General features: G+C 40.5%; 1 protein-coding gene across 1 annotated transcript in view; it reads right to left on the minus strand.

The window, feature by feature from the left end:
* Positions 1 to 5070: 5070 nt before the first annotated feature.
* The window catches only part of kdrl (kinase insert domain receptor like), a 44598-nt gene continuing 25294 nt past the window's right edge, over positions 5071 to 24374 (minus strand). The window contains exons 19-30 of the mRNA XM_068715008.1: positions 23315 to 23428; positions 23104 to 23192; positions 22775 to 22928; positions 21952 to 22049; positions 21145 to 21267; positions 20689 to 20800; positions 16924 to 17023; positions 14331 to 14436; positions 12410 to 12534; positions 10959 to 11037; positions 10171 to 10274; positions 5071 to 7091 (exon numbers count right to left, since the gene is read on the minus strand). Of these exons, the coding sequence (XP_068571109.1) occupies positions 6908 to 7091; positions 10171 to 10274; positions 10959 to 11037; positions 12410 to 12534; positions 14331 to 14436; positions 16924 to 17023; positions 20689 to 20800; positions 21145 to 21267; positions 21952 to 22049; positions 22775 to 22928; positions 23104 to 23192; positions 23315 to 23428 (1388 nt within the window). The 3' untranslated portion in view covers positions 5071 to 6907. The remainder of the gene's footprint in view (positions 7092 to 10170; positions 10275 to 10958; positions 11038 to 12409; positions 12535 to 14330; positions 14437 to 16923; positions 17024 to 20688; positions 20801 to 21144; positions 21268 to 21951; positions 22050 to 22774; positions 22929 to 23103; positions 23193 to 23314; positions 23429 to 24374) is intronic.

The following is a 24374-nucleotide window of genomic DNA, read 5'->3' on the forward strand; positions in this document are numbered from 1 at the left end:
ACTCATAAGGGCGGGGCAGACAATCACACAGGCAGGAAGTAGAACAAGACACAAGAAAAGAGGAATTCCACTAGAACAACTCCAGGGATCACATTTGCATACTCGCATACTTCAACGTGTGACGATGGAGAGACGTGAACTCAGCGTCTCACTCACTCAAATTTCTCATTGAAACACAAAGAAACAAACGTCCGTTGTTTCCCCGAGCTCAGCATAGCGTACATGTAGTAGGTCAGTGACAGTCAGCATAAGAATTCAGTTTGTTGCATAACTTCATTGATGTTGTTAAAGTGGCCACAGCGTGTCTCTGCAGGAAGGGAGGCAAAAACAGGACCATCTGCTACTATTTTTAGAGGAACTGCCTGCATGGCTGAGACACATGCGCGATCCTTAGTTTGTCATCTGTAATGTAAAACGCATGCGAGGCAGGATACTGCACACACAAGCCATGTTCGAATGTTTTGATTGATTCTTTCAGGATATGACAGAAGATGCAGGCAAGATTGTGAAAAATGTTTGTGATCTGTTATTATTTAGATTTTTAAGAGAGAGAATATTTTCTACATCCTGGGGTCACGGATGTAGTAGAATATAACTTTTTTTAAAGTTACACTTTGACATTATTCTGTGGAAAAGGAGAGCATTTGAGTCATTCGTTGCCTAGAGATAAAGAAACACGACTAAACATTCACACAGGAAGTTCACTTATATTGTGAAGGCTATTCTTAGGCATGCTAACGTACACAAAATAACAATGCTAACATACTGATTCAAAGCAGATGAAGAGTCAAGGGGTCAGAAAAGTGATTCAAAATGATCCTGACTGAGTGGAACAAGCATGTGTGGAAAAAAATGTCATGGCAATCCATTTGTCTATTCAATAGTAATTTTGACATTTTCAAAATAAGCCACAAATGTCAAACTCATGGTGCAGAAGAGGAAACGTCAGAGGATCATCAAAGTGAGGGGGATTCATCCTCTGGGGACCATGTAGACCTGTGCCAGATTTCACAGCAATCTAGCCAACGTTTGTTGAGATATTCCAATCTGGACCAAAGTTTTGAACCATCTGACAGATTTACAATCTTGTGCCTTAAAACATTTGAAAAGAAAAGAACCAAAACTGAACAAACAAACTACCTTCATTCATATATGATGTGTGGTAAGCTAAGCCATTCAATGCCATTCAATGCCATTGCAGCAATTTGCAAACAGGAGGTTCTGATGTCCCACAGTTGGACTCATCAAAAGGGATTTCAGTTCACCAAAAACAACAACGGAGCTGCAGCATTTCACAGAAAATGACTTACACACACACACATACACACACACACACACACAAAATGTATCTGAGCGCCAAAATAACCCCGCCATGTTCACATTAAGCCACTGTGAACGGCATTTTTCCCAGGCCCTCCTGTTGCATGAGCACTCTATACACCCCCCCCCCCGCCAGAGAGGTAAACAAAGGGGCAAGTGGGTGAGCTGGTTTCGCTGCACTTTAGCCTTTGAATGGGCATTGATGAATCTGAAGACTCCCGAGGGTGCAGGGCTGACAAAGTTCTGTTGCAGTTCTCCGGAAACTATCAGAAGGCCGATATTCGTTGGTTCTGTGCCGCTCACGTTATCACTGAACCACATATAAACAGGAGGTGATCCGAAGCACTGGTCTTATCTGATATCAGTCTGTTTTCAATCTGTCATCAGTAAACAAACTGGAGGGGAACACGTGCTATTAATAAAGTAAACATTGTGCAATATCAATTTTATTTAAGTCCACTAGCATGCCAGCCGGGGAAATTAAAATTAAGGCTGACAACGCAAGCTTTCTGGTGTTTTTTAAAGAGACCAAGAAACATTTTTTTAATCATGTTTGATTGTTCTCCCTAATTCACCACATATGAGTGGCTCAGCTGGAATGAAATGCCAGTTTTTGATTTCCTAAAGTGATTCTGAAGTTCTGCTGCATCAGCAACATCACAGATCCCCATGAGAGTTCACAGTCACCAGGTGTTCCTCAAGTTTGTTAGGTTGTTGATTGAATTCTGTGACATTCACATCCCCAGAGGATGAATCCTCCTGACTTTGGTGATCTTCTGACCTTTCCTCTAGCGCCGCCATGAGGTCGACATTTGTGGTTTTCAGTAAAATGTCTCGACAGCTATTGATTTGGATGGATTGGCGCAGGCAGGAATTTAATTTGAAAGTGTGCATTGATTTAAGACGAAAAACCTTCGAAACTAATGACATTCCCATCATCCTCAGCTGTAGTTTGTGTTTGGTGCTGATTGACAAATGTTAGCATGCTAAATTCTGATGATAAACATGTTAAACAGTATATTATTTGATAGTGACAGTGTAAGTGCAGACAGAAAACATGGGTAGAAGGACACGTTCAACTTGCAACAAAGGCCTCAAGTTGGAATCCAACCCGGGACATCACAGCATGCATGTCAACCACCTGGATGTCAACATCTTCCTCACTGTAGCCGAGTTAAAAAAGAAGAAAAAAAAAACAGCTAGTGGATTATATTTGTTGCCTTATTATATAGGTTTTATCTTTTAATTGATATATTTTAATCACACTTTTTTTCTCCAATGCAGCAGATTCATGATGGACCACATTCACACCACTTCACATACTAACAACATATTAAACTGCTGCTGATGTGATGTGTTTGTTTTTTCCTCTTCGCCCTTTGAGCCACAGTGGTGCTAAAGCCCAACATAGAGAGATATAAAGAGTCTTTATTTAGCTGTTTGTGTTGTTGGCTCAGACTTTTCTCGTTAAAGGTGGACTGAAGTTAGGTGTCTTAAGGGGGCAGCATCCGGCTCATTGTTTTGCATTTAGGTGAGAGGCGCGGATGTGGCCTACCCACCATTCACCTTCTTGGGCAGGGGTCTGGGAATAGCATTGTGCAGCTGCTTATATATATATGGGGGGGGGGGGGGGGGGGGGGGGGGGGGGGGGGGCTTTGTACTGTTTGGTCGATGGCCCCAAATCAGTGTATGATAGGATTTCAAGCTGCACAGATTCTGCCGGATGTTTTTTGGTGTAGTATCGGACGTTAATTCATGAACACCTCTTTTTTAATGATCAATGGAAAAAAGTGTTTTGCAGATCTTGAGAGGAGACTGTGGAAGAGTTCAAGGAGGGGCGAGGTCTTTTTCCTGCATCATGCAATTGCAGAGAGAACGAAAACAGACGGCACAGCGGGTGAAACGGAACATTTCTCAATATGATGCCCCGTATTTTTCAGTAACTATCTTGACTCACATCCTGATCTGGTCACAGCTGTATGGTCCCACATGTTTTATTAGTAATACTTCTGATCACAGAACAATAATCAGAGTTATTTCTCATCGTGTGGGATTTTATTGTTCAGTGGTGTCTATTTCCCGCAAGGTGTCTTGTTTTTTACACTGACACAATTAGAGAACAGGTTCACATTATTTTGGCCTTCTCTCATGGCAAAATGTATAAAGGCTTTAAAAAAAATCCTTGTATACAATATTTGATTATTATTTGTCCCTCTTTTTTAAATATATTTCCTGCATGGGTTTGAGACAGTCCATCTCTTCTTACTGCTGCCAATAGCAATACTACTACTAACAACAACAACAACAACTATAATAATAATAATAATATTGACCTAAGCACAGCAGCAGAGATTAGCTGATTATTAATATGAGGGAAAATACAAGCAGAAGTGATGTGCAAACTGTTTGATTTTATGATTTCCTTTTCAACTGGAAAGGTAGCTTAGAACAAATCTCAAGTGCTGCAGTATGGACAATTTACCTGAGTGTTTCCATTTTATACTACTTTATACTTCACTACAGTTAAGAGGGAAATATTGCACTTTTTACTCCCGCATAGTTTACTTTTTGTATCTAGATTATTAATACCAAATATAACATCAAACTTTGATTTTATTGAATTAGTTTAATAAACAGCTTTCGCTCAGTGTCAGTACTGCCCAAAGGAGTTCAACCCTCATACTTCTGCCTGTCTGGAAAAACACAGTGTGTAGATGCAGACACACAAACCTGACAGTGAAGAATACCCCCTCCCCCTCCGACATCCTTCCCTTGTTTGTTTGTTTCTCATATTCTGGGAATAGTCGGAGGTTGTTGGTATGTGTTTGGGTGTAATGTTGGACGCTCACCTTACAGTAAATATAGTAAATCCTGTCAGTACAAGCGGAGACAGTCAAGGGCCCAACCTGTCCTGTGGCGTGTGGTCTCCTCGGACACACCCAGTGCCGGTAACCAGGGGCACTGGGCTTCCCATAGGAAGCCCCGTGTGTGGCGTCCTCCGGTCGTGACCAGGATGATTAACGGTTCCTTCCTTTCCTGTTCGGAGAGGCATTGTCCCGGTGAGCAGACAGGCTGCCGACACCTTGTCCTGGAGGAGGAAGTGAGTCTCTCACAGTCCCAGGAGCGGCAGAGGGGCTGATGGCACGATCCGATCTAAACAGACCTTTTCATTAAGAATAATCAAGCAGCATTATATTTGAATCAACTTGGTTGGAGTTAAAAATAGTCGGAAGCCTCTGTTCACATCTGTTTGAGCTGGAGTTCCCAACATGGGGGATGGGATCCTCTAAGGGTGGTAGGATGAATGATGAGGAGATGATTTACAGGAAATAAATAGAATGTTTCTACAACACAACTTCTTTTTAATTTACCCACTTTTTTTAAAATAGCGAGCTACTGGATCATTTTACTACTTCAAGCCTCTAGAAACTATTCAAATTATTTGAATCACTTAATTAAAGAACACTTATAAAACAAATGTTTGTTTTTCAGAAAAAGTAATCGAAAGCACAATAAATGTGCACAGATCTGTGAGGTTTATAGCTGAATTGTAGTAATTGTCAGCATCATATTTTTGATTAAATTAAGCAAAATACCTAAAACATGGTCATATCATAGCAAAACTATGTCAACCTCAAAGTGGCGCTAGAGGAAAAGTAGTCAAGGGATCATCCTCTGGGAGTCATGAATGTCACCTTAACACCTGATAAGCATTAAGTATTTCAAGCACTTATGAGTCGAGACTGCAAGTAAAGTATAAATATATAGATCTTTATTCATTTATTTACTTCATATGCTCAGTTAACAGTGTTAACAATACTTTCATCAAAACTAACAGGAAAATATAAGAGGTTTTATTACTCATGGTTATGTTTGAAGAAATGCAATAAAATCCATTGAATGTTATGTGATAGCAGTCACTAAAATGATAGAACCAAGCATGAAAGACTGTAAGACGGAAATACAACAAGTGAACATAATATGACAAATATTGCAAATGTTAATTTCCTACTAGGCACTAGAGTTAAGAGTTAAATAAAAACGAAAAATAAATTGGAAATCTTTGTAACATGTCAGCCTCAACACTGTTTCACAATAATACACCTTTAGAATACAAAAATTATACTTGATATAAAGTATCAGTGCATAATCACTTCCTCTCCACATAAACACAATTAATTGGATTTGGAAATACACAGGGGTTCAAAATGTCGACTTTATAGTTTACAGTTTACTCACCGACACATACTGTTTTCTTTAGTGGTCAACAAGCACCAGCTAGCTGCATTTCTACAGGGTGTGCACGCTGCGGTTGGTCCTCAGTACTTTATACATGCCGTATTAGAAACAAAATGCTTGATTTTACAGGTTACGTAATACAACTGGTGCTCACTTCACACAGGTAGAGTTTTAGTAGCCTGCCCTGCAAGCTTTACTAACACGTAGCACGAGACTCCTTCAGCTTTACTATACAGCAGCACAAACAGCATATACATCTGGAGCGAAGTGTTGGGATATTACATGTTGATATGAGGAAGACTGAGCAGGAAAATCCTTTGGTTAACTTCTCGCTATGAATCTAAATGAATAAACAAAACTGGATTACTAAGTGACAGTGTTCACAATCTAAATAAATACACATACAGAATCTGATTTTCTTCTCACTTTCTTTTCAGTTTGACCAAACAGAAATAACACACCAGATGGGGGCGGGAGGAGGAATCCACATTTACAGTAACTCTTCATTTGAATGCCTTCATGTTCGAGCTGTAACGTTAAATCTGAAGCCCCCTGATCTCACTCTGAGCTCTACCCTGTTTCCTCCATTAACCCCCATTAAGCTGTGATTTTACAAAACCCAGAGAGTTAAAAAAACAAGCATCCACCACTACATGACAGAGTCCCTCTGGGTCAACCTGAGTTAGTTGAGCTGATACTTATATGGAATTAAAGGAGCAATGACACCTCAAATAAGAGACTTTTTTCATAATTAATAATAATCAATATTATATGGTTGTCCATTTTCTTTTTGCCTTGAGCAAATCTGAATATAAGTGAATGTAGCTTCATAACAAAAATAATTCTCTTTAAGTTTTTTTTTTTTTTTTTACAAATTACTTTCCAGTTTCCACTTTTTGAATAAAATTCAAACAATTCCAAAAAAGTTTCAATATAAACTTGAAAAGCCTAAGCGGTCCTCTCTCTCTTCTGTTCTGGATGTTATTCTTCATCATCAAAGGCTGTAGTCTGATCAGATCTGTAGTAAAGTGGGACACGTTGTGGTTCGTTTTCACAGTAGATGACAGAAATACCTGAGGCTGTTTCCAGCTGTTTGACGTATCACAGTGAATGTGGAACGGACCGGCAGCGTTAACGGTCTACAGGTTTCCTTCTGCTGGTCAGCAGACGCCCTGCAAGCTGGAAGTTACAGTCGGGTAGATTAATTTCAGAGCGTCCTGTCTAAACACTTTAAGAGGGAATCTCATGTGTTTTCCTCTCAAACTTCGCTACAGTCCAGAGACAAGAGTCAAAACAGAGCAAAGGCCTCCAGGCTGTCGGTCAGACTCTCCAGGGCCGGAGCAGGAGCTTACACGGGTGGGGTGGAGTAGCGCACCACATAGTTGTAGTCAGGCGGCGGGCTGTGACACTCCAGACCGGCGTCCAGGGCCGAGTCGTCCAGACTGAAGTCCAGAGAGGGAACTGTGGGTAGGAACTTCTCCCTCTCTGTGTCACTCAGCACAGACTCTTTACTCTTACTCACTGCCTTCATCCTGGAAACACAAAGAGACGCAACATCAATGCAACAGGGAAATAATAATAAGACTGCTACTACACAATTCAATTAAACTCAAAATGCGTCATATGTAAAGAGAGTTGTGCCGTCCTGCTTCCTTCAGCTCAGAAATGTATCAATATTCAAGTGACTTTGTCTCGTGCTGATTTAGAGACGGTAATTCATGTTTCTGGTCAGAGTAAAAGGGATTTTTATCTGGTTTTTTTTACGTCATCTCACTTGGACTGTCGCAAATTCCTCTATATCTGCCTCATTCAGAAATCAGCCTCACGTCTCCAGCTTGTTCAAAATGGTGCAACTAGAATTTTAACAGGAACTACATTACATTACATTACAGTCATTTAGCATTTATCCAAAGCGACTTACAATAAGTGTATTCAACATATAACTAAACACAGAAACCATATATTACCATATTTTAAGATTTTACTGTTTGTTTTTAAAGCACAGAAAGGCCCAGCCTCTATCTTTATTGCTGACCGTTTAACTCTTTATGAGGCGAAACGCAGCTTTTGATCCTCAAGTCTCTTTTGGTTGTCCCACGAGCCGGGCTCAAGACTGAAGGTGACGGTGCTTAAACTGTCTGAGGGAATCAGGCGACCCAAGTCAGTTTCATCCATTGAATCCCTTCTAAAAACACACTTTTATAAATAGGCTTTAATGTGAATCACTCCTTGTCAGTTTTGAAACTTTGTGCTTAATTGTATCTCTGTTTGTTGATGTGATTATTGTACCCGTTTACCTTTTATACTACATTTTATTTCTATTTCATTGTTGCTGCTTTTGGGGGTTTATTGTACGTAAAGCACTTTGTAAACATTGTTTTTAGAAAACTACTATACTAGTACTGAGGTTATTATTATTATCATTATATTTTTCAAGGGGCATTTCAAGACAAGCAGGTTTGTAAACATGAACATACACAAACTATTCATCCACAAGCTTAAAGTACAAAATACTGCTCCATCTATTATGATTACAATTTTAAAACATTTCCATTAGAGTTAAAACAATTAGTTGATTAAATAATCTTCAGAAAATTGATCAGAAATTATTTTGATGATTAAATAATAATTTTAAAAGTATTTTTTTAAGCAAAAATGACAAATCATTTGGTTTCAGCTTCTCAAACGTGAGGATTTAATTATTTTCTCTTTACTGAGCTGTTGATTGTAAATTGAACATTCTCAGGACTGGTTGGACAAAGCACAACATCTGATGATGTCACTTTAAGGCAATGGTAAAGTCACCATTTGTGACATTGTATAAAGAAAAGATGAATCTGTTAATCAACAAAATAAATGGCCATATCATCAGCCTTGTACAATAAACAATGTGCAGTCAATGGGTAAACAACCAGCTGTGCACTTATTGTGAACAATATCAAGTTTTCTTTCCAAGACTACTTAACTTGATCGCTCTCACAATAGAGGTCTGTTTTGATATTCTTTGATTTAAGAAATTCCGCTTGTGTAAAGCTGTACTATCAGACAAACCTCCCCTATTCATATATGATGTAATCAATCATCCCGAGTCTTTCTGCTTCATTTGAGCCTCAGAATATGAGTAATTGCCGCTTATTGTCTTTGGAGGTTGCTACGGGTTTCCAGAGCTCCTCTCTGGAGGCCAAAGGGTCGGAGCCCAGCGGGGGCAGTGACGCCCCCGTAGTGGAATGTTGGCCTTATGAATAACTACCTGATAAATTAGCCATCAAAAACACTTAACAATAGTACAGTATTGCCTTGCCAATACCAGGCACACGGTGGGGGTACAACTGGAAATTGAGCAACAGGAAACAACAACAACCAGAAACAATTAGCCGATTAAAAGTTTGAGGCAACTTCCTTGGGAATATTGTTCAATGTATGAACGTTGTGTTGTGTGCTACTGTTTAAAAGAAGTCAGGCTCGATTAGAGGTGAAGGCCGAGGGAGCAACAGGTGGACTTCAGCTTAACAAAAGGAGCACAGGGCTATAGCTAACAGGGGAGGCCCTTGTAAACCCTCCGAAGTTCAAAGGTGGCAGTGATTGAGCGGTTGCCCAGCAAGGAAGTCCTCCCCTCAATTCATTCTCTGCATGCCCGGGTTGATTCTTTCTGCCACGCCGAGGCCCCGGTGACACCAACAGGCCTGTAATGAGTCTTAGTAGCCTCAGAAGTTACTTCCCCAGCAGTTGTTTACACGTTCCCTCTTAATAATGTGTAGGAACTTTTATGGCGTTTACACTCAATCACCTTAAACTGAACAGAGATTTGGGAAACAAGATTTCCACCTTTAAATCTTTTAAGTGGAAGCCACAGTATGTAGAGACAGCAGAATAATAGCAAAATGTTTAAAGTGTAATTACTGAGTTCAGAGGTTTGACCCTGTAAATTAACCCTGTCACTGAGCTGCAGTAAACTTAATATGTAAGCCTAGACACCAACAGAGACCCTCATAAGAAAAAGATTTACAGAAATGTGACTGATATTTGACTTTATCCTCAAATAGCCCACAAAGAGAGAACACATTGTCTCTTGCCCTGGCGGGATCCACATCTTAAAGTCATCAAACAGTCCGCTGGGTTTTGTAGACTTCAAGCCAATGTCACTCCTTCGAGATCTTCGAGGTTTGTAACCTAGCATTGCATTTACCAAACAGCCATGACTCATAATAAGTTAAATCAGACTGGGAGGTATCTCATTCAGGACTCCTTTAGTGAAAACAAAGGGGCTTTAGTGTGCACTCTTAAAACAGCCAAACCTCAAGTGATGCATCCACTCAGCTTTTGTGCTCGGTCCTTCAGTTTGTCACCTTCAAGCTTTCTCCCTCCCACTTCTCCTTTGTGCCACTGTTCCTCCCACATGGCTTCTTTTCCAGACAAAAGAGAAACTAACCACTGACTTTTTTTTAAGGCAGAAGAAACTCGTGTTTGTGTGAGCGTATGACAGTTATAGCGTCTACATTCCAGCACAGCGGGGACGTTTCCAAGCAGGTACTTTGCAGTGTCTTCTTGTGTGTGCTGATTTGTCACTTGCAGGGCATGTTTAAAGGGTGCTGTGTGGTGTTGGGTACGTACGCGAGAGCCATGATGCTCAGCGGTCGGCCTGCCAGCGATTCGAGGCGCTTCAGAGTCTCCATGTTGTCAGACGACAGGCCCATCCCGCTGTCTGACTGACCGCCCTGATGACGATGCAGAGACAGACAGAAAGAGAATAATTAAACCCTTTTCTTTGTGATCTGAGGTGAGCAAATAACAAATAACATCAAAACATAAGAAAGTAAATTAACTTTTAAAAACTAGACGTAAGTAAGTAAGTTACACCTACAGGTGGGCTTTCAAAAGCTGTTGTCTTCTAGGACTGTTTCTGGGGTACATTTTCACCTTTATTTGATACTTGACAATCCAACTATTAGGATGCCTTTGAAGCTGAAATGAGACTCATCTCATCTGTTAGTGAGGGAGACTTTGTCCCACAGTGTTTGGACCTAAAGTGACAGCAGTGCAGGGAATACAGACTGTTAAGATATGTTTGGCTAAATGAGATAGCATAACGATTATTACTCAGTGTTTAATAAGTATAATATGGCCAAATGTTGGCAGAAACAAACTGAATAAAATTGGGCCAAATATAGATCCTTGTGGGCCTCCACATGACAGCCGGGTAGGAAATAAAATTACCAACAGTTATCAGCTTTTTAAAAAAAAAAGAAGTGATATACTGTCATACAGTTCAACTGGGCAACTATAAATAACTACATTTATGTTCTAGGGTGAAGTGTCAGCTAACTAACCACGTGGTTTAGGATGAGTTAGAGCGCAGATTGTGGTCTCTTTCTAGTTTCAGTCCAGAATGAATAACTCACCTCGTGGTTCTCATTGGTCCCATCCTCCATGGTAACCTCGTCAAAGGTTTTCACACTAGCAGGGCGGATCTTGATGTTCCTGGCGAGAAAATATTTCCAGGGTGAGTCTCAAAATGTCCCTAAAATGTTCTCTTTCTGTTTCCAGAATCCTTTGATTACACTGGAGGCAAGAGGCAAAGTTCAGCAACAAAACCACAGGAACTTAATCACTTAACACAATAAAGTGCAGCATCTGTGACGTTGTACTTTGAAAACACACCTTGTTTATTTTGCATTTCAACACTCAGAAGCTAAAACGACTGCTTAATTTAGCTTAAAGGCTAACTGTCATTACTGCTTTTCAACACCTCGTCAATAAACACACTTGGAGGACCTGTGAAAACCAAGACCTCAACTAATATTATTTTAAGTGGACATAAATCTTGAAGCTGGCTCAATGGTTTTTGGGGAAATTCCTCACAGGAGCAACAATACTGAAAGCTCTCTGGCCGCCAATCTGCTGTGTGTGCATTTCTTATCATGAGCCAATCAGGACTCATTGTCCTCAGGTCAAACCTAAATGTTCTTCTGGTTGAGTTTAGTTAGAGTGTGACAGGAACAATAATTGTTTGGAATATTATTCAGTGCAAAGTGGGGAAATGGTTTACTCATTTCCTTAGCAAAACAGACTCAGCGCTGTTTGCCTTTAACAGTCTGAGGATAGGTTACATGTTTTTAAGATAAGATGATTTATTTACTTTGAATGTCTTAAAAAGTTTATAGGCGAGTTTAACAGATTTGATACAACAAGGAAATCTATAGTCATGCTAGCAGCTCTGTGAGGATGTACTGAGGCATAGCTGTGCCTTGAGCTAAATGCTAACATCAGCAATGCTATGCTCACAATGACGATGCTGACGTGCTGATGTTTAGCATCTATAATGTGTACCATGTTCACCCTCTTACTTTAGCTAACATTAAAGTACAGCTGAGGCTGATGAGAATGTCAGTAGTTTGGCAGGTATTTGGTCAAAAGCCCCAAAGTTTTGGACAAATTTCAATTTTGACCTGATGATGGTGTTGGATGAAAAGTAAAGGGAGCACCAGTAGCAAGTTACTACAACTCATCTTGAGAGCAACATGAATGTCTGTACAATATTTCATGACAACCCATCCAATAGTTGAGTTATTTCCCTCAAAACCACAAATATGAAATGAATGTTGCTGCTAGAGGAAATATTAAGGGATCATATAGTCAGAGGGATTCATACACTGGGGACCATGAATGTCTGCACAAAATGTCATGGCAATACCTCTGAACAAAGTTGTGTGCTGACTAACGGACACATTAACACTTTCACTAGAGTAGTTAAATAACTACACAGCACTATGAAGAATACATTATGTACACTAGAGTTTCATTTGTCTATTTCAAACTTCGCAGCCAATGAATAGATGATCCATGTTCTCACCATGTGCCCCCTGATTCGCGGTGGGAGACGGGTCGTGTGGGCGTCTCCTCTGACAGCACTGTGGCGGACGGGTCTCCCACCTTCGCCAGCAGAGCAGTGTTGATGGGTATGTAGTGCTTCCCCTCCTGAATCAACCAAACAGACACAGAATATCTAAGAGTGCAGCCCCATGACGCAAATTCTAAAGAGAAGAGAGGCTTGTGGGTCGATGCCGTGTGCGCGTTATACAGAGACCCACATCCACAGGTTGTGGCGAGCAGCTAAAGAAACTGAGGTCATGCTTAACATATCCAATACAATATTACATTACATTACATTACAGTCATTTAGCAGATGCTTTTATCCAAAGCGACTTACAATAAGTGCATCAACATTGGTAATCAATATACTTTGTTCATGAAGTTGGTGGAGGCAGCAGAGTCTGAGACCAGCCTTCCTGCACTGTAACAATACCTTTATTATTACGGTTCAAACCCCTCCACTGTTTACTCTGTCCAGCCTAAACTTTTTCTCATGAAGATAGCTTTCGCAGACTCATCTGTAATGCAACATGCTGCAGTTTTCATGTGATGTCATGTGTGGCCTTGTCTTTATCTCTTATTACTCCACACAATCTACAGTCCTGAGTAGTCTTTGCAGCTGTGAAATCTAATTCCTTTTCTCTGTGTGTCTGTAATGTACATTCTGGACATGAAGCCCGTTCTCTTTAGTGGCTGGAAGTGGAAACATGACTTTGGGCAGCTTGTGGATCCTGATGGCTGAAAATAATCCATGTCTAGTTCGGACTCTGTTGCGTTTCCTGTCATCTGTGATAGTTATTGCTCTACTTTCGTCAAGTTTCATCCATCTTCTTCAAAAAAACATTTTACGTTTTCATCACTTTTGTTTAAAACGTCAGCGGCTCATTGAGTGAACCTATTCTGCGCTCTAGGGAGGTGATGGTGAAAGCTTCAAATACATTGTTCATATTCATTTGAATGGAGGATAGGACTAGATGTCCAACCTAACCAAGCCAAATCAGTTTTCTCTTAGAAAGCAAAAGTGTAATCAATAAAATTAAAGGCAGCTAAATTCCATCCAGCCGCTTCAGTTTCAGCATCATGGTATTACACACTGCTGCGGCTTACTGGGAATAGAGCAGAGCCATTGTTAGTCTTGTTAGTAACACTTAAGTACTTTTCATACTTTGGCGAGTCAAAATGTCTGCTATAAAAAAGCTTATTTGTTAAGGTGTCATTTCCTTTTAGTGTAATATGTTTTCATAATAATCAAATACAGACTTTTCCTCTGGTCCATATTTGTTGAAGTGATTAGAGCCAACGGCTGTAAAACTTCCTGACAGCGTTGTAAAATCTACAAACTTCCAACTGTTTGCGACATTTCACAACCATACCAGACGATGTTATCTTGCGTCACACTAATAATTACATTGTTTTTCCATGTGTTTTGAAGTGTGGTTCCTCTTATAGGACCGATGTGGCCATTTCAAAGAGAGCCAAGTGTTTGTGTTGAATGTTATTTCCCCTCTCAGTTACTCTGAGCACCCCCCTGGGCGAGACGCCGCTTTGAATCTTCTGTCAGCGGCAGGACTGTGATCAGCAACGCTGTTTCCTAAATATTTGCAGCTTTTGTGACTCATTATGCAGAACTAGTGTTTTGTGAAACCAGAGTATGATCACGACTCCTTTGGTGGGGATTTAAAAAAAAAATATATATAAATTCAGTTTCAGTATTTGTTATTTACTGACAAACCACATCCATAAGTTTCTTTGGCGTGTCTCCTTTAACTTTCAGTTTGAGTTCACCCCAGAGCTCAACAGCTGCTGATCATGAACGGATGATTCCTGCTACTGTTGAAACAAACCTATGACACATCATATGTAGAGTTCAAACAGCACACACTCTGTCTTGTCTACCGTACCTGTTGCACGCTGGCCTGAAGCAGATCTCCCAGCTGTTCCACCAGCTCAGTGAAGGTCGGTCGCTCCTGTGGCTCCCCCTGCCAGCAGTCCAACATGGTCTGATATCTAAGAGCAGAGAACACACCACTGAACACAGGCTGCAAGATGGACAAAAGCACGCCTTCAGCGTACTGGATGGACACTCTAAATGCTGAAGACAACTAACAACACACAGTATATTTGGATTGACGTATTATAACTCTGCATCTTTAAAAGGAAAAATAACTATCCTCAGGGTTGGTAGTCCAATAAAGAAACCTTGTTGCATTGAGCGACCACATCTGGTCCACCTCTAAATAAACTGTCATCGAGAATATTCATGCACACCCTGTTTTCTTCTCAGGTGATCCTGAGCCTGAGCCTCTGGGGCTGTATCTGATTCTCTGTTGGTCTTGAGAGCACACAGCCCTGCTTAGGTCTCTGACAGGCTGTCAGCGTCTCTGCCCATGTGGGAAGACTCTGAGCCTTAATGTGAGTTTCCATCACAGTGACCGGTCTCATTTTGTGGAGACATTTAGAAACAGAGCACCATGGCTGCTGTTTAAATTACAGCATGTTACTGATTGGGAATAATGGGGGTGATGGATCCCTCTCTGGTTTCTGTTGCAGGAACCTATACTTCCCTACAGATACTTTAACTTTAATGTAAATATAACTATTGCAATTCCCTTTTGGCATCATAGTAGTCAATCTCAAGTTTGAGGACTTGGAAAAGCAGATGGTCTGATGCTGCTTTATTAACCCCCCCTTCTCTCCATCTGTGTTTGTGTGCAGGGCATCTAAACCACTCAGTGTTGTCGGGCCCGGCTAGAAGAAGCCGAGCGGCTGCGATTCCCACGTCAATGAACGTAGCGTAGACTCGTCCAGGTGGGAGCCCTCCTAATGGTGACAGGATGTGGAGAGCTGGATCACAGCCTTTATGCATATCATTGATGAGGGGAAGTAGACACATTGTATGACTGCACAATTTAAACCACATTTCCTGCCTGGTCCGCAATGAGAATAAATAGCCTTCCTCCGCTTGCTTGAGGGAGTGAGTGTGTGTGTGTGTGTGTGTGTATGTGTGTGTTTGGGGGGGGGGGGGATCTGTAGAGATTCTGTAAAACTGAGCTACTTTGTCCAGTTGAGCAACTGCGGTAGGATGGGAAGTGAGCATCCTATTTATTGACCGCCCACTCTCTGAGCAGCATCCGCTAAGTTCCTCTGCAATGCATCAGGACGGGGAATCTTATTCACAGACGGAAGACAACATTCCTGCTGCAGAGGCACAAATTGTTTGCTCAACACTGCCTGCAACCTCCTGTGCATCACTCATATATTACGAGTTTGGGGTGAGGGACAATGGTGTCAAAACCTGGGCTTACAAACTCGTGTGATCAACTGCAGACCCGTGCAGGGAATCAGCGGAATTCACCCCACTGACTTTCATTTACACTGATATCAGCAGGTTTTTTTATCTCAACTTTAAATCAGAGGCAGGCCTCACAGCCGTACTCGTGCAAACTATATAATCTGGCAGTTACATTTTTCCGAGAAAAACAAGAGATTCTTGGCACCAGTCGGTCTGCATCTACAGATCCTCTGTTCTGAACAACAGTCTGGATCAGATTTTGTGTATCATTTCCAATCACTGTCTTCTTTGCAAAGCTGATAAATTCATTCAGTTAGCTTTACTTGGCACAAGCTTCTTCAAAACTCTGGACCTTTGGATATCACATCATTATTAAGCAGAAGTGCTGCATTATGCTTTCAAAACAAATAAGATTTGTGGACTATATGAGTCATTTTAAATTAAAACCAGACAAAAAGTCAGCACACATGTTGGCGGGAGACTCTCAGACTCGCAGCTCAGACTGCGATCGCTTGGTCTGGATTGGCTGTACATTGGACATAAAAGTCGAAGTACTCTTGTTACAAAAATAGTTCTCCTAGCTGCATCACTGACTGACAGCAATGATACCACAGAAGAGGACTCTTTGTTCTCCCACAGATATTTATGCCCAGCACCATCCAACAGCCCTCGCTCAAAAAAACTCTCCAGTCTCTGCACAACTCTAGACGTCGCATTTAAACGTGGTGCTCAGTTACATCTGCACCACTGTCAGTCAGAAAATGCTTCAGAGCTTCAAGCTCGCCGCTGCAGAGCTAATCAGTAGCTAATGTTTCCTCCTGCTACACTCATGGCAGGATTACCCATGATTCTTATCAAGCACCCCCGACCTCCTGGTGCAACCACAAAGAGGGAGAAAGACACAATGCCTTCTCTTAGGTTTATACCGATATGGGAGGCTTTGGCTGTGATACACACGGCTTCCCCAGCTATACAAGATGAACGTTATAAAGATTCAAATATTATGATAGTTCAAACAATGAAATGTTCACAACCCTACATTTTTCAAAGACAGATTCCCAGGATAAGACAGGAAAACAGCATATCAAGTTAATGCTCCCAAACGCACTCCTCTTCACTGTTCTCTAAAGATGAACAGCATGCATGTACGTTTTTACTTCTATTTGTTGTTCACTGAAGAAATCGTTAATAGGGATTCTTACATTTCAGAGGAAGAGTATTCTGGTGCTCTCATCCTGGTCCCCTCTTTCAGCCTGCAGCAAAATTCTTCATCAATTTGGACGCCAGGGTACGGGGAGGCACCTGGGAGAGGAAAGAGGGGGAGAGGTTCATTACGTTATTTGTTGTGCATAAAAAAGGCCATACAACGTATATTTATATGAATTGACATTTGTGATGGGATGCTTGGTGGTATTGTAGGATGTATGTTGTCACTTACACCATTATGTGAGGTGACATGATGTTGACATTATATATCCAAATGTAAGAATATCTTCAAGACAGTGAAGTTCGTCTCAGCCACATAATGACGACAGTGTTTTCCATAATGTTGATTTTTGGATAAACTGTTGAGGTATTTCAAAGTCTCCAAAGTAAATCCTTAGGGTGCCATAATACATGAAGCTGGTTCTGGTTTATTTCAAACTACTGACACATATTTCATAAATGATGAAAGATTGAAGAAAATTGTGAAAGGTGCACTTAATACATCAGATTAAGAATGATGTAGTCAAATTACACTCAGTTGCCCTTATGCGTATATATCAGGTGTTTCTATTATTTTGTCCACCCCGTGTATATCAATCAATATGAGGGTAGGCTAAATAACAGAAATACCTCTCTGTATAACACAATACAGTTCAACAGCACCACAAGCTACAGCCTCCAAAATGACCATGAAGTTAAATCAACACATCTCAAATTCATCCTAACCCTCATGAAGGAGGAGTTATTGTAGGACTGTTGTATTTGACTCCATTCATTTTAGCTAGATGCACCTAATGAAATGATAAATGATTGTAGTCATTGTAGTACAATGGAAGACTCAAAATATCTGGTAAAATGACTGAATATAACTTTAACACCAAGTCTTGGGCCATGAGTAGAAAAGAAATGATTCTTCACAACATTTAGATAATATCAATATGATCAATTGACTCTGAGTGTTTTTTAATATCATTATTCTGCATTAAAGTTAAAAGACAACACCTGCTAAGACTAAATTCCTACTGGGAACATTAAAGTCCCTTTACTGGTGACAACCACTGCAGCTTTCCAACTCCAATATTCCTCATGAAAACATCTCGCTGATTTGTTTATAAACTCTTGCAGATTAAATAACACCCACTAGCTAGAAAAATAAATACATATGAAGGATATTTGACAAGAATTGGTTGGAGGTTGTAACTATAGCCCACTCATTCATGACATACACTGAATGTGTAATGCTGTTATATTTGAGTCATGAATCTGTCTCCAACCAAAAAACCACCACTAATTGAATTTACTTTTAAACAATCATGTTGGTAATGAAATTTGAATTTAGAGGCAAAGCCTACTTCACGCTGTGAAAACATACAGTCATACACTGAACCGACTTGTATCCAATATCCATTTGTGATGGTTTTGGAAAATAACACCCATTCTATTGTTATCAATACAATTTCATGAGTCATAAATAATCATTTTGTTTAATACACTGACTATTGATAAGTACCTCATGCAACCCCACTTCAAAAAACCTAACCCTCTAAGCTCCCAAATCAATCTAAAATTTCCAACTAAATGTGTAGATACATAACTTTTACATTTTCATTTCCTGTAGTTTTTAGAAAACATTTAATAGGATTTACTTTACATTTGATGTATTATGTGCATTTTATAGTGCAGCTAAACAATGAAATTATCATATTGTATCTTATTGTGTTATAAAATATCTATACAGTCCAAAGATTTGAAGCTTAGCGGAGGTTTAGTCAGGAAGACTCTCTTTACGCTCTCATTCATTCACAAATCTCTCCTTCTATTCTATCAGCTGATTGTGGGCGTTCACTTTCACGTTAACCATCCAGATTCTGCCACGCCTTCCCTAAGCCGATCACATAGTTGCTGTCAAATTTGTAAACGGTTGTCCTTTCTGCTGCTGTCAGTTACAGTCATGGTCATTACAGTGGGAACCGATGCAACACTCCTCCACCCCATTCACCTCCGGTCTCCATCATATCCCATCTTCAGCAACTCCCTTCATCACCACACCACCAGTGTCTAGAATCCATGAATATTCCTCATCTAACCACAGCATCATTACCCTCTTTAATATACTATGTCATCGCCAAAGACTCTTCACTGTTCATCTCTTCATGCATGTGTAATAATAAATTATTGTTTCACTCTACTGAAGTCTCTCCTGTTTAAAATGACCTGTGTTTTATGACGAGACAGAGTATTCTCTCATCTCTTCTCTGTATAAAGGCATTCTCATCCTGATAATGATGTATATCTAGTATGACAAACACAACTCAGGCCTGGTTCACCTTTGGGCGTCAACACTATTCAAAGAGGTTTTGGCATAATTAGACCCACAAAACGCAACTGACTCACTGTTGGTTCACAGATAGATCTGAAAAACACACTTTGGTTACCCTGAAACTTTTGACCTCTGAACGTGATCAGGCTGCAAAGCTCACTTCTTTGCCATTTTTCTTGGTCATTTTGTATCCTTGTTTCCTGATTTATTTTTCTGAGGCCCCGCTAACAGCACCCAGATGTGAAAGTGTTTCTTTAACGGAAAAAATGTGGTGAGAATGTGTCAGGAGTGAAAAAGAGGGAGACAGAATCCAAGAAAAAGAAGGAAAGACAAAAGGTAAAGTATCATAATGACGTCAGCGTGCTTTACATTTAAAAGAATATGCAATTTGACACACTTTTCTTTCAACTGCAGTCGGTGACGACACCATATGGCGGTGATTCAAAAGCAACACAGTCAAAACGTACAGAAAAGAAATACATCCAACTTTGGTTACACTTCCTCTTATGTTTCTGCTGCTTCCCATGGTGACATTTAAACATACAATATTTCACGTTGAGCCTTGCTATAGAAACGTGTGGTGAGCTCTGTGCCACGGTGCACAGGCAATCATGGGCCGGCACACAATGCGGCCTTAAAGACTGCAGTGGTTTCACAGCAGGGGAACACTTTTACACTGATCTGGCTGCCTGGTTACAATGAGTTTGTGTTGCCAGCTGGGACGAAACGGATAGCTTAAATAGGAGGTGTTCTCTCCTTTTTTAATGTCCCATGACTGTACTAAAAATCACAGACGAACTTCACTAACGTTTGAGTGGCATGACAATAGTTTTCTCAGGCTGACAGTGTAAGCCCAGACCGTTTTGTCCTCAGGGCACAATTACACCGAAGAAGAAAAAGACAGTTATTATCCAGTGCATCTGGTGAGGCTGTAAAGCTGGAGGCACCGAGCGAGTCTACCAAGCTAGTGGAGCTCTCTTCTTCTCACGGAACATCTCTGATAACAGATACCCGTGTTTGAATGAGATGCTAGGCTTTATGCATATGTGTGGTTTAGCATTTACGGCAAAAACATATCCCCGCCATGTTCCTGGAAATAATAAGAGACGTCTTCCGCCGGTTACATGCAAATCATCTTCTTCAGTTGAGTTTTATGGCGGTTGACATCCATAAGTGTTGCATAACTGCCATTTGCTGTACTGTCCCTTTCCCTCTCTGTTCGAGCTTCGCCATGGCATGTGGAACAATGCCCATGATGAAAATGTTCCTGAATGTAGCGTATGTTTGTATAGTGAAAAATCATTGGCTGTTTCTGAAAGGTTATTCCAGTAATTTACCAAGAACTATCTGTGAAAGAGGCTTAAGTTTGGATGTGTGACGTTTGTAGAAAGCAGGGTGTGAACTATAAAAGTAGTGGTCAATACTGAGCCATGACACTTACCCAGAGAGAAGATCTCCCATATGAGAACACCAAAGGACCAAACGTCACTCTGAGTCGTGTAGATCTTGTCAAAAATGGCTTCAGGTGCCATCCACTTGAGCGGCAGTCTGGCCTGTGCAGATATTAAGATAAGAAATAATTTACCCTTTTATCTCAGTGGTGTGGACATCTGACTAATTACACTGTCACATCTGTGGAGAGCCAGTTGGTTTTAAATGTTGTGATTGATTTAGCTTCTTTAGTTTCATAATCTAGTATTCAAACAAACACTGATCTCAATTATTTTTTTGTAAGATTCCCAAGAACTGCTGTATTTATTCAGTTCTTTCACTTTTTCTGCCAAGTCAGCGATAGCTTACTGTTTTGCATGTTATCTATTACTGAAAATGCTCTGAGTATTTCTTTTTGTAAGACAGTAAAAACCACACAGCTGGAAAAAGACTTGACTGGACTTACATCTCCTTTGCGCACATAATCCGGGTCTTTGTAGATGTCTCTGGCAAGTCCGAAATCACAAATCTTCACAACATTATTCTCAGATAGCAGGATGTTTCGTGCAGCCAAATCACGATGGATGCACTAATAAAAAAAAGGAAGCAACAAAACCGTATTCAATGCAACATTTTCTGCATGTAATTGACTTAACGGTACCCTGCGTGCTATGAAGCATGGCTTCTTGCAGAGCAACATGTGGTCAAGTCATCAGTAGTATTACAATAGGAGATGAAGTGTTCCATATCCAGGCTAAGAAACAGTCTGTAACAGGTTAGCTACAACAATGGCATTCTCATTCAATCAGTCCCATCCGGTCTCCCCAAAATTATGAATGACTTGAACAATGAATGATGTCAAGACTGATAACCTTGAGAAACACAGTTTCTCAGAGTCATAGTAGAGGCAACATACAATTTAAATCTTTTAAGTTGTGTTTTATTTATTCATTGACATTGCAGAAACCTTTAGTATGAACTGCATGTAACTCCAACTTTAGAGGTTTGACTTCTCTGAGCCATTCTTCCTCTACTCGGACACTGTTGACTTCTCTAGTTTACAGTAAACAAGGGTGAGCATGGCGATCCTTCACTATACAGAGTAAAATGTATGTGTCCAACTTATAATAATTATTGCTATCTGATAATAAATATCAAAATAACATGATATTTAAAAAAAAAAAAAAAAGCACAACACTTACACCATAGATGTATATGCAGCTGTTTAAAATAAAATGTCTTGATAGATGTCTGATTTATGTGAAGAAAATACCTTGCGGGAAGCCAAGAACTCCATGCCTTTTGCAACTTGGAAACTGTAGCAAATTAAATCTTCCAACGTCAGGACTCTCTTATATAAATCCTCAGATTCTGTGAAACAATAGAACACAAAGTTTTCCCAGTGAGACAGATTTTTCAGATTGGATATATACGGCATGTACATTTAGGACAATGATCCAAATCATCCAGGTGTTTTGTTTTTTTAATGCAGTCAACGTGAACAGCAGCTCTCTGTCAGATGAATCAGAGAAGATGAAACAGTAACAAACTAATACACATAAGCTTAACAATCACGTACGCGTCTCCTCCTACACAATGTCTATAAAACTTCCTTTACAGACGAGAAATGAAAACAAATTACAATTCCTCCTATTCTTCAAATGTCAGGTGAAACGTGTGGTTATGGGTCCAGCGTGCTGGTCGGGGGTCTGAGAGAGGAACTCACAAGGAGTCCTTCCACTGGCCCACCTGAGTAAACAGCTAATCAAACCAGAAATAACACATCAGGAACAACATGGCTGACGTGTCGTGTCCGAGCTGGAGCCACAGAGCAGAGAAACACTCAGGTCAGGACAGGAAATAAACAGACGCCTCCCCAGACTCAGTGGGGTGACAGTGGCTCCTGCTGCAGTGATTGTACTGCTGAACAGGAGGAAATGTCCTATCAGACTCGGGCTAGAAAACAACCTGAGGGGAGCTTTCATTCCTGGGCAGGAGGGGTGGAGCAGAGGTGAGAGGAGGGGGGAAGAAGGAGAGACAGCAGGAGGGACAAACAGAGGGGGGTTGAAGGGAAGCAAGACGCGCTTGGCCTTTACCTTCTTCCTCTTCCTCTGAGTCGCAGTAGCTCTTATCTTCGATGAAGCCAGAGCTGGCTGAGCTTCCGTTGCTGGCCACGCTCTCCAGGCGGCGCTTCATCAGCTCGCTCAGCTCGCAGCCCGATCCTGACGACACCACCTTACCGTCCTGGCTCTGACCAGCACACACACATATATATCATGTTAAAAAAGGATGAGGGTAAACACTGCTGCTGACATGCATGGGGCCTCTCTATATGGTTGTAAAAACAGTCCCGCATTGCTCACAATGCTGACAAGCTCGTTGCCAGAATGATCGGAAAGTCGAAGTCATGCAGCTCGTGACTCACCTTGTAGACGAGAAAGTCATCTCTCTTGCCTCTCAAATAGTTGGACAAGTTGCCGTATTTGCAGAACTCCACTATCATCATCAATGGGCCTGTTAAAATGGTATATCTCTCATGATTATTCCTACATCATGTGATAGTTAAACTGACAATTTCTTCTTATATATTATATTTTGGGGTCAGTTTTTATGACTTCCTCAGTCCTAAAGCTCACCTCCAGGCTTCGTGCAGGCTCCCAGCAGGTTGACCACGTTCAGGTGATGGCCAATGTGGATCAGAATCTTCAACTCTGACATCAGAGCTTTCCGCTCATTTGACGTAGCGCCTCCTGTAATAATGCAAACACATAAAGAACTTGTTCAGCATCGGTTGGTATATTTAAACATCCGGACTTAAAGGATACACATTTTTACAGTAAATTTGATTTTCATTTTTCCTTTAATTTTGTTTTAGGATCACTCGAACAATGTTCCCTTCAACAATTTGAATGCTTGGAATCCAAACTCATTGAAAAAATAATAAGAAACAGATTTTCACTTTAATAAAGTTAAGATGGAAGACATTAAACAAAATGAGATCACCTCACCAGATGATTCAGTTAAGATGATACGCAAAGATAACTTCTATGAAAAAGAAGCAAGTCTACGCAGGTCTGTTCCGATGTGGAAAGATATTTTTATACACAGGAGGGAACAAAGGTTGTACAAACACTCAAACACACAACATGTAATCAATATTTCCATAGTGGTGAACATGTTTCCTTTGAGTTTCGTTTTTTTGGAACCGGAATCACAACCGTTGACAATCTGAACACACAGATGATGATGTTTTTTCCAGCCTTTCAAGAGTAAATTCTTAGTTCTTAGTTTGCATGTATAGCGAGAATGTGCGGAAAAAAACTGAACCTTGTCAGATGGATAACTGGGGAATTTAATTTTGAGAGTTCATTAAATATGATGGAAAAATAATATTGCTTTAAGGCCAGCGATATGAAGAGGCCTTTATTGATGGAGGACATCCTCAAAGATGAATGCCAACAAAAATTTTAAAAATCAAAAAGGGAGGTGCTTACATTTAATACTGAACTTTAATAAGTTTGAAAAATGATTGAACCTTGAATTATGAAAATTAAGATTTAGGGGTTGTTTTATGTTGCTTTGACCGCCCTGATATTTATGAGCTTAAGGCTAAAGCAGCCAGGGAGTCTCTAGCTAAACCACGGTCAATTTGAGGAGACCTGCTGCTTTACATTAGGTTTGACCTCCGACTAACAA

Source organism: Cebidichthys violaceus, unplaced genomic scaffold (assembly GCF_023349555.1).
Source record: "Cebidichthys violaceus isolate CVI_PGR_0920_01 unplaced genomic scaffold, fCebVio1.0.p SCAF_2, whole genome shotgun sequence".
Lineage (NCBI taxonomy): Eukaryota > Metazoa > Chordata > Actinopteri > Perciformes > Stichaeidae > Cebidichthys > Cebidichthys violaceus.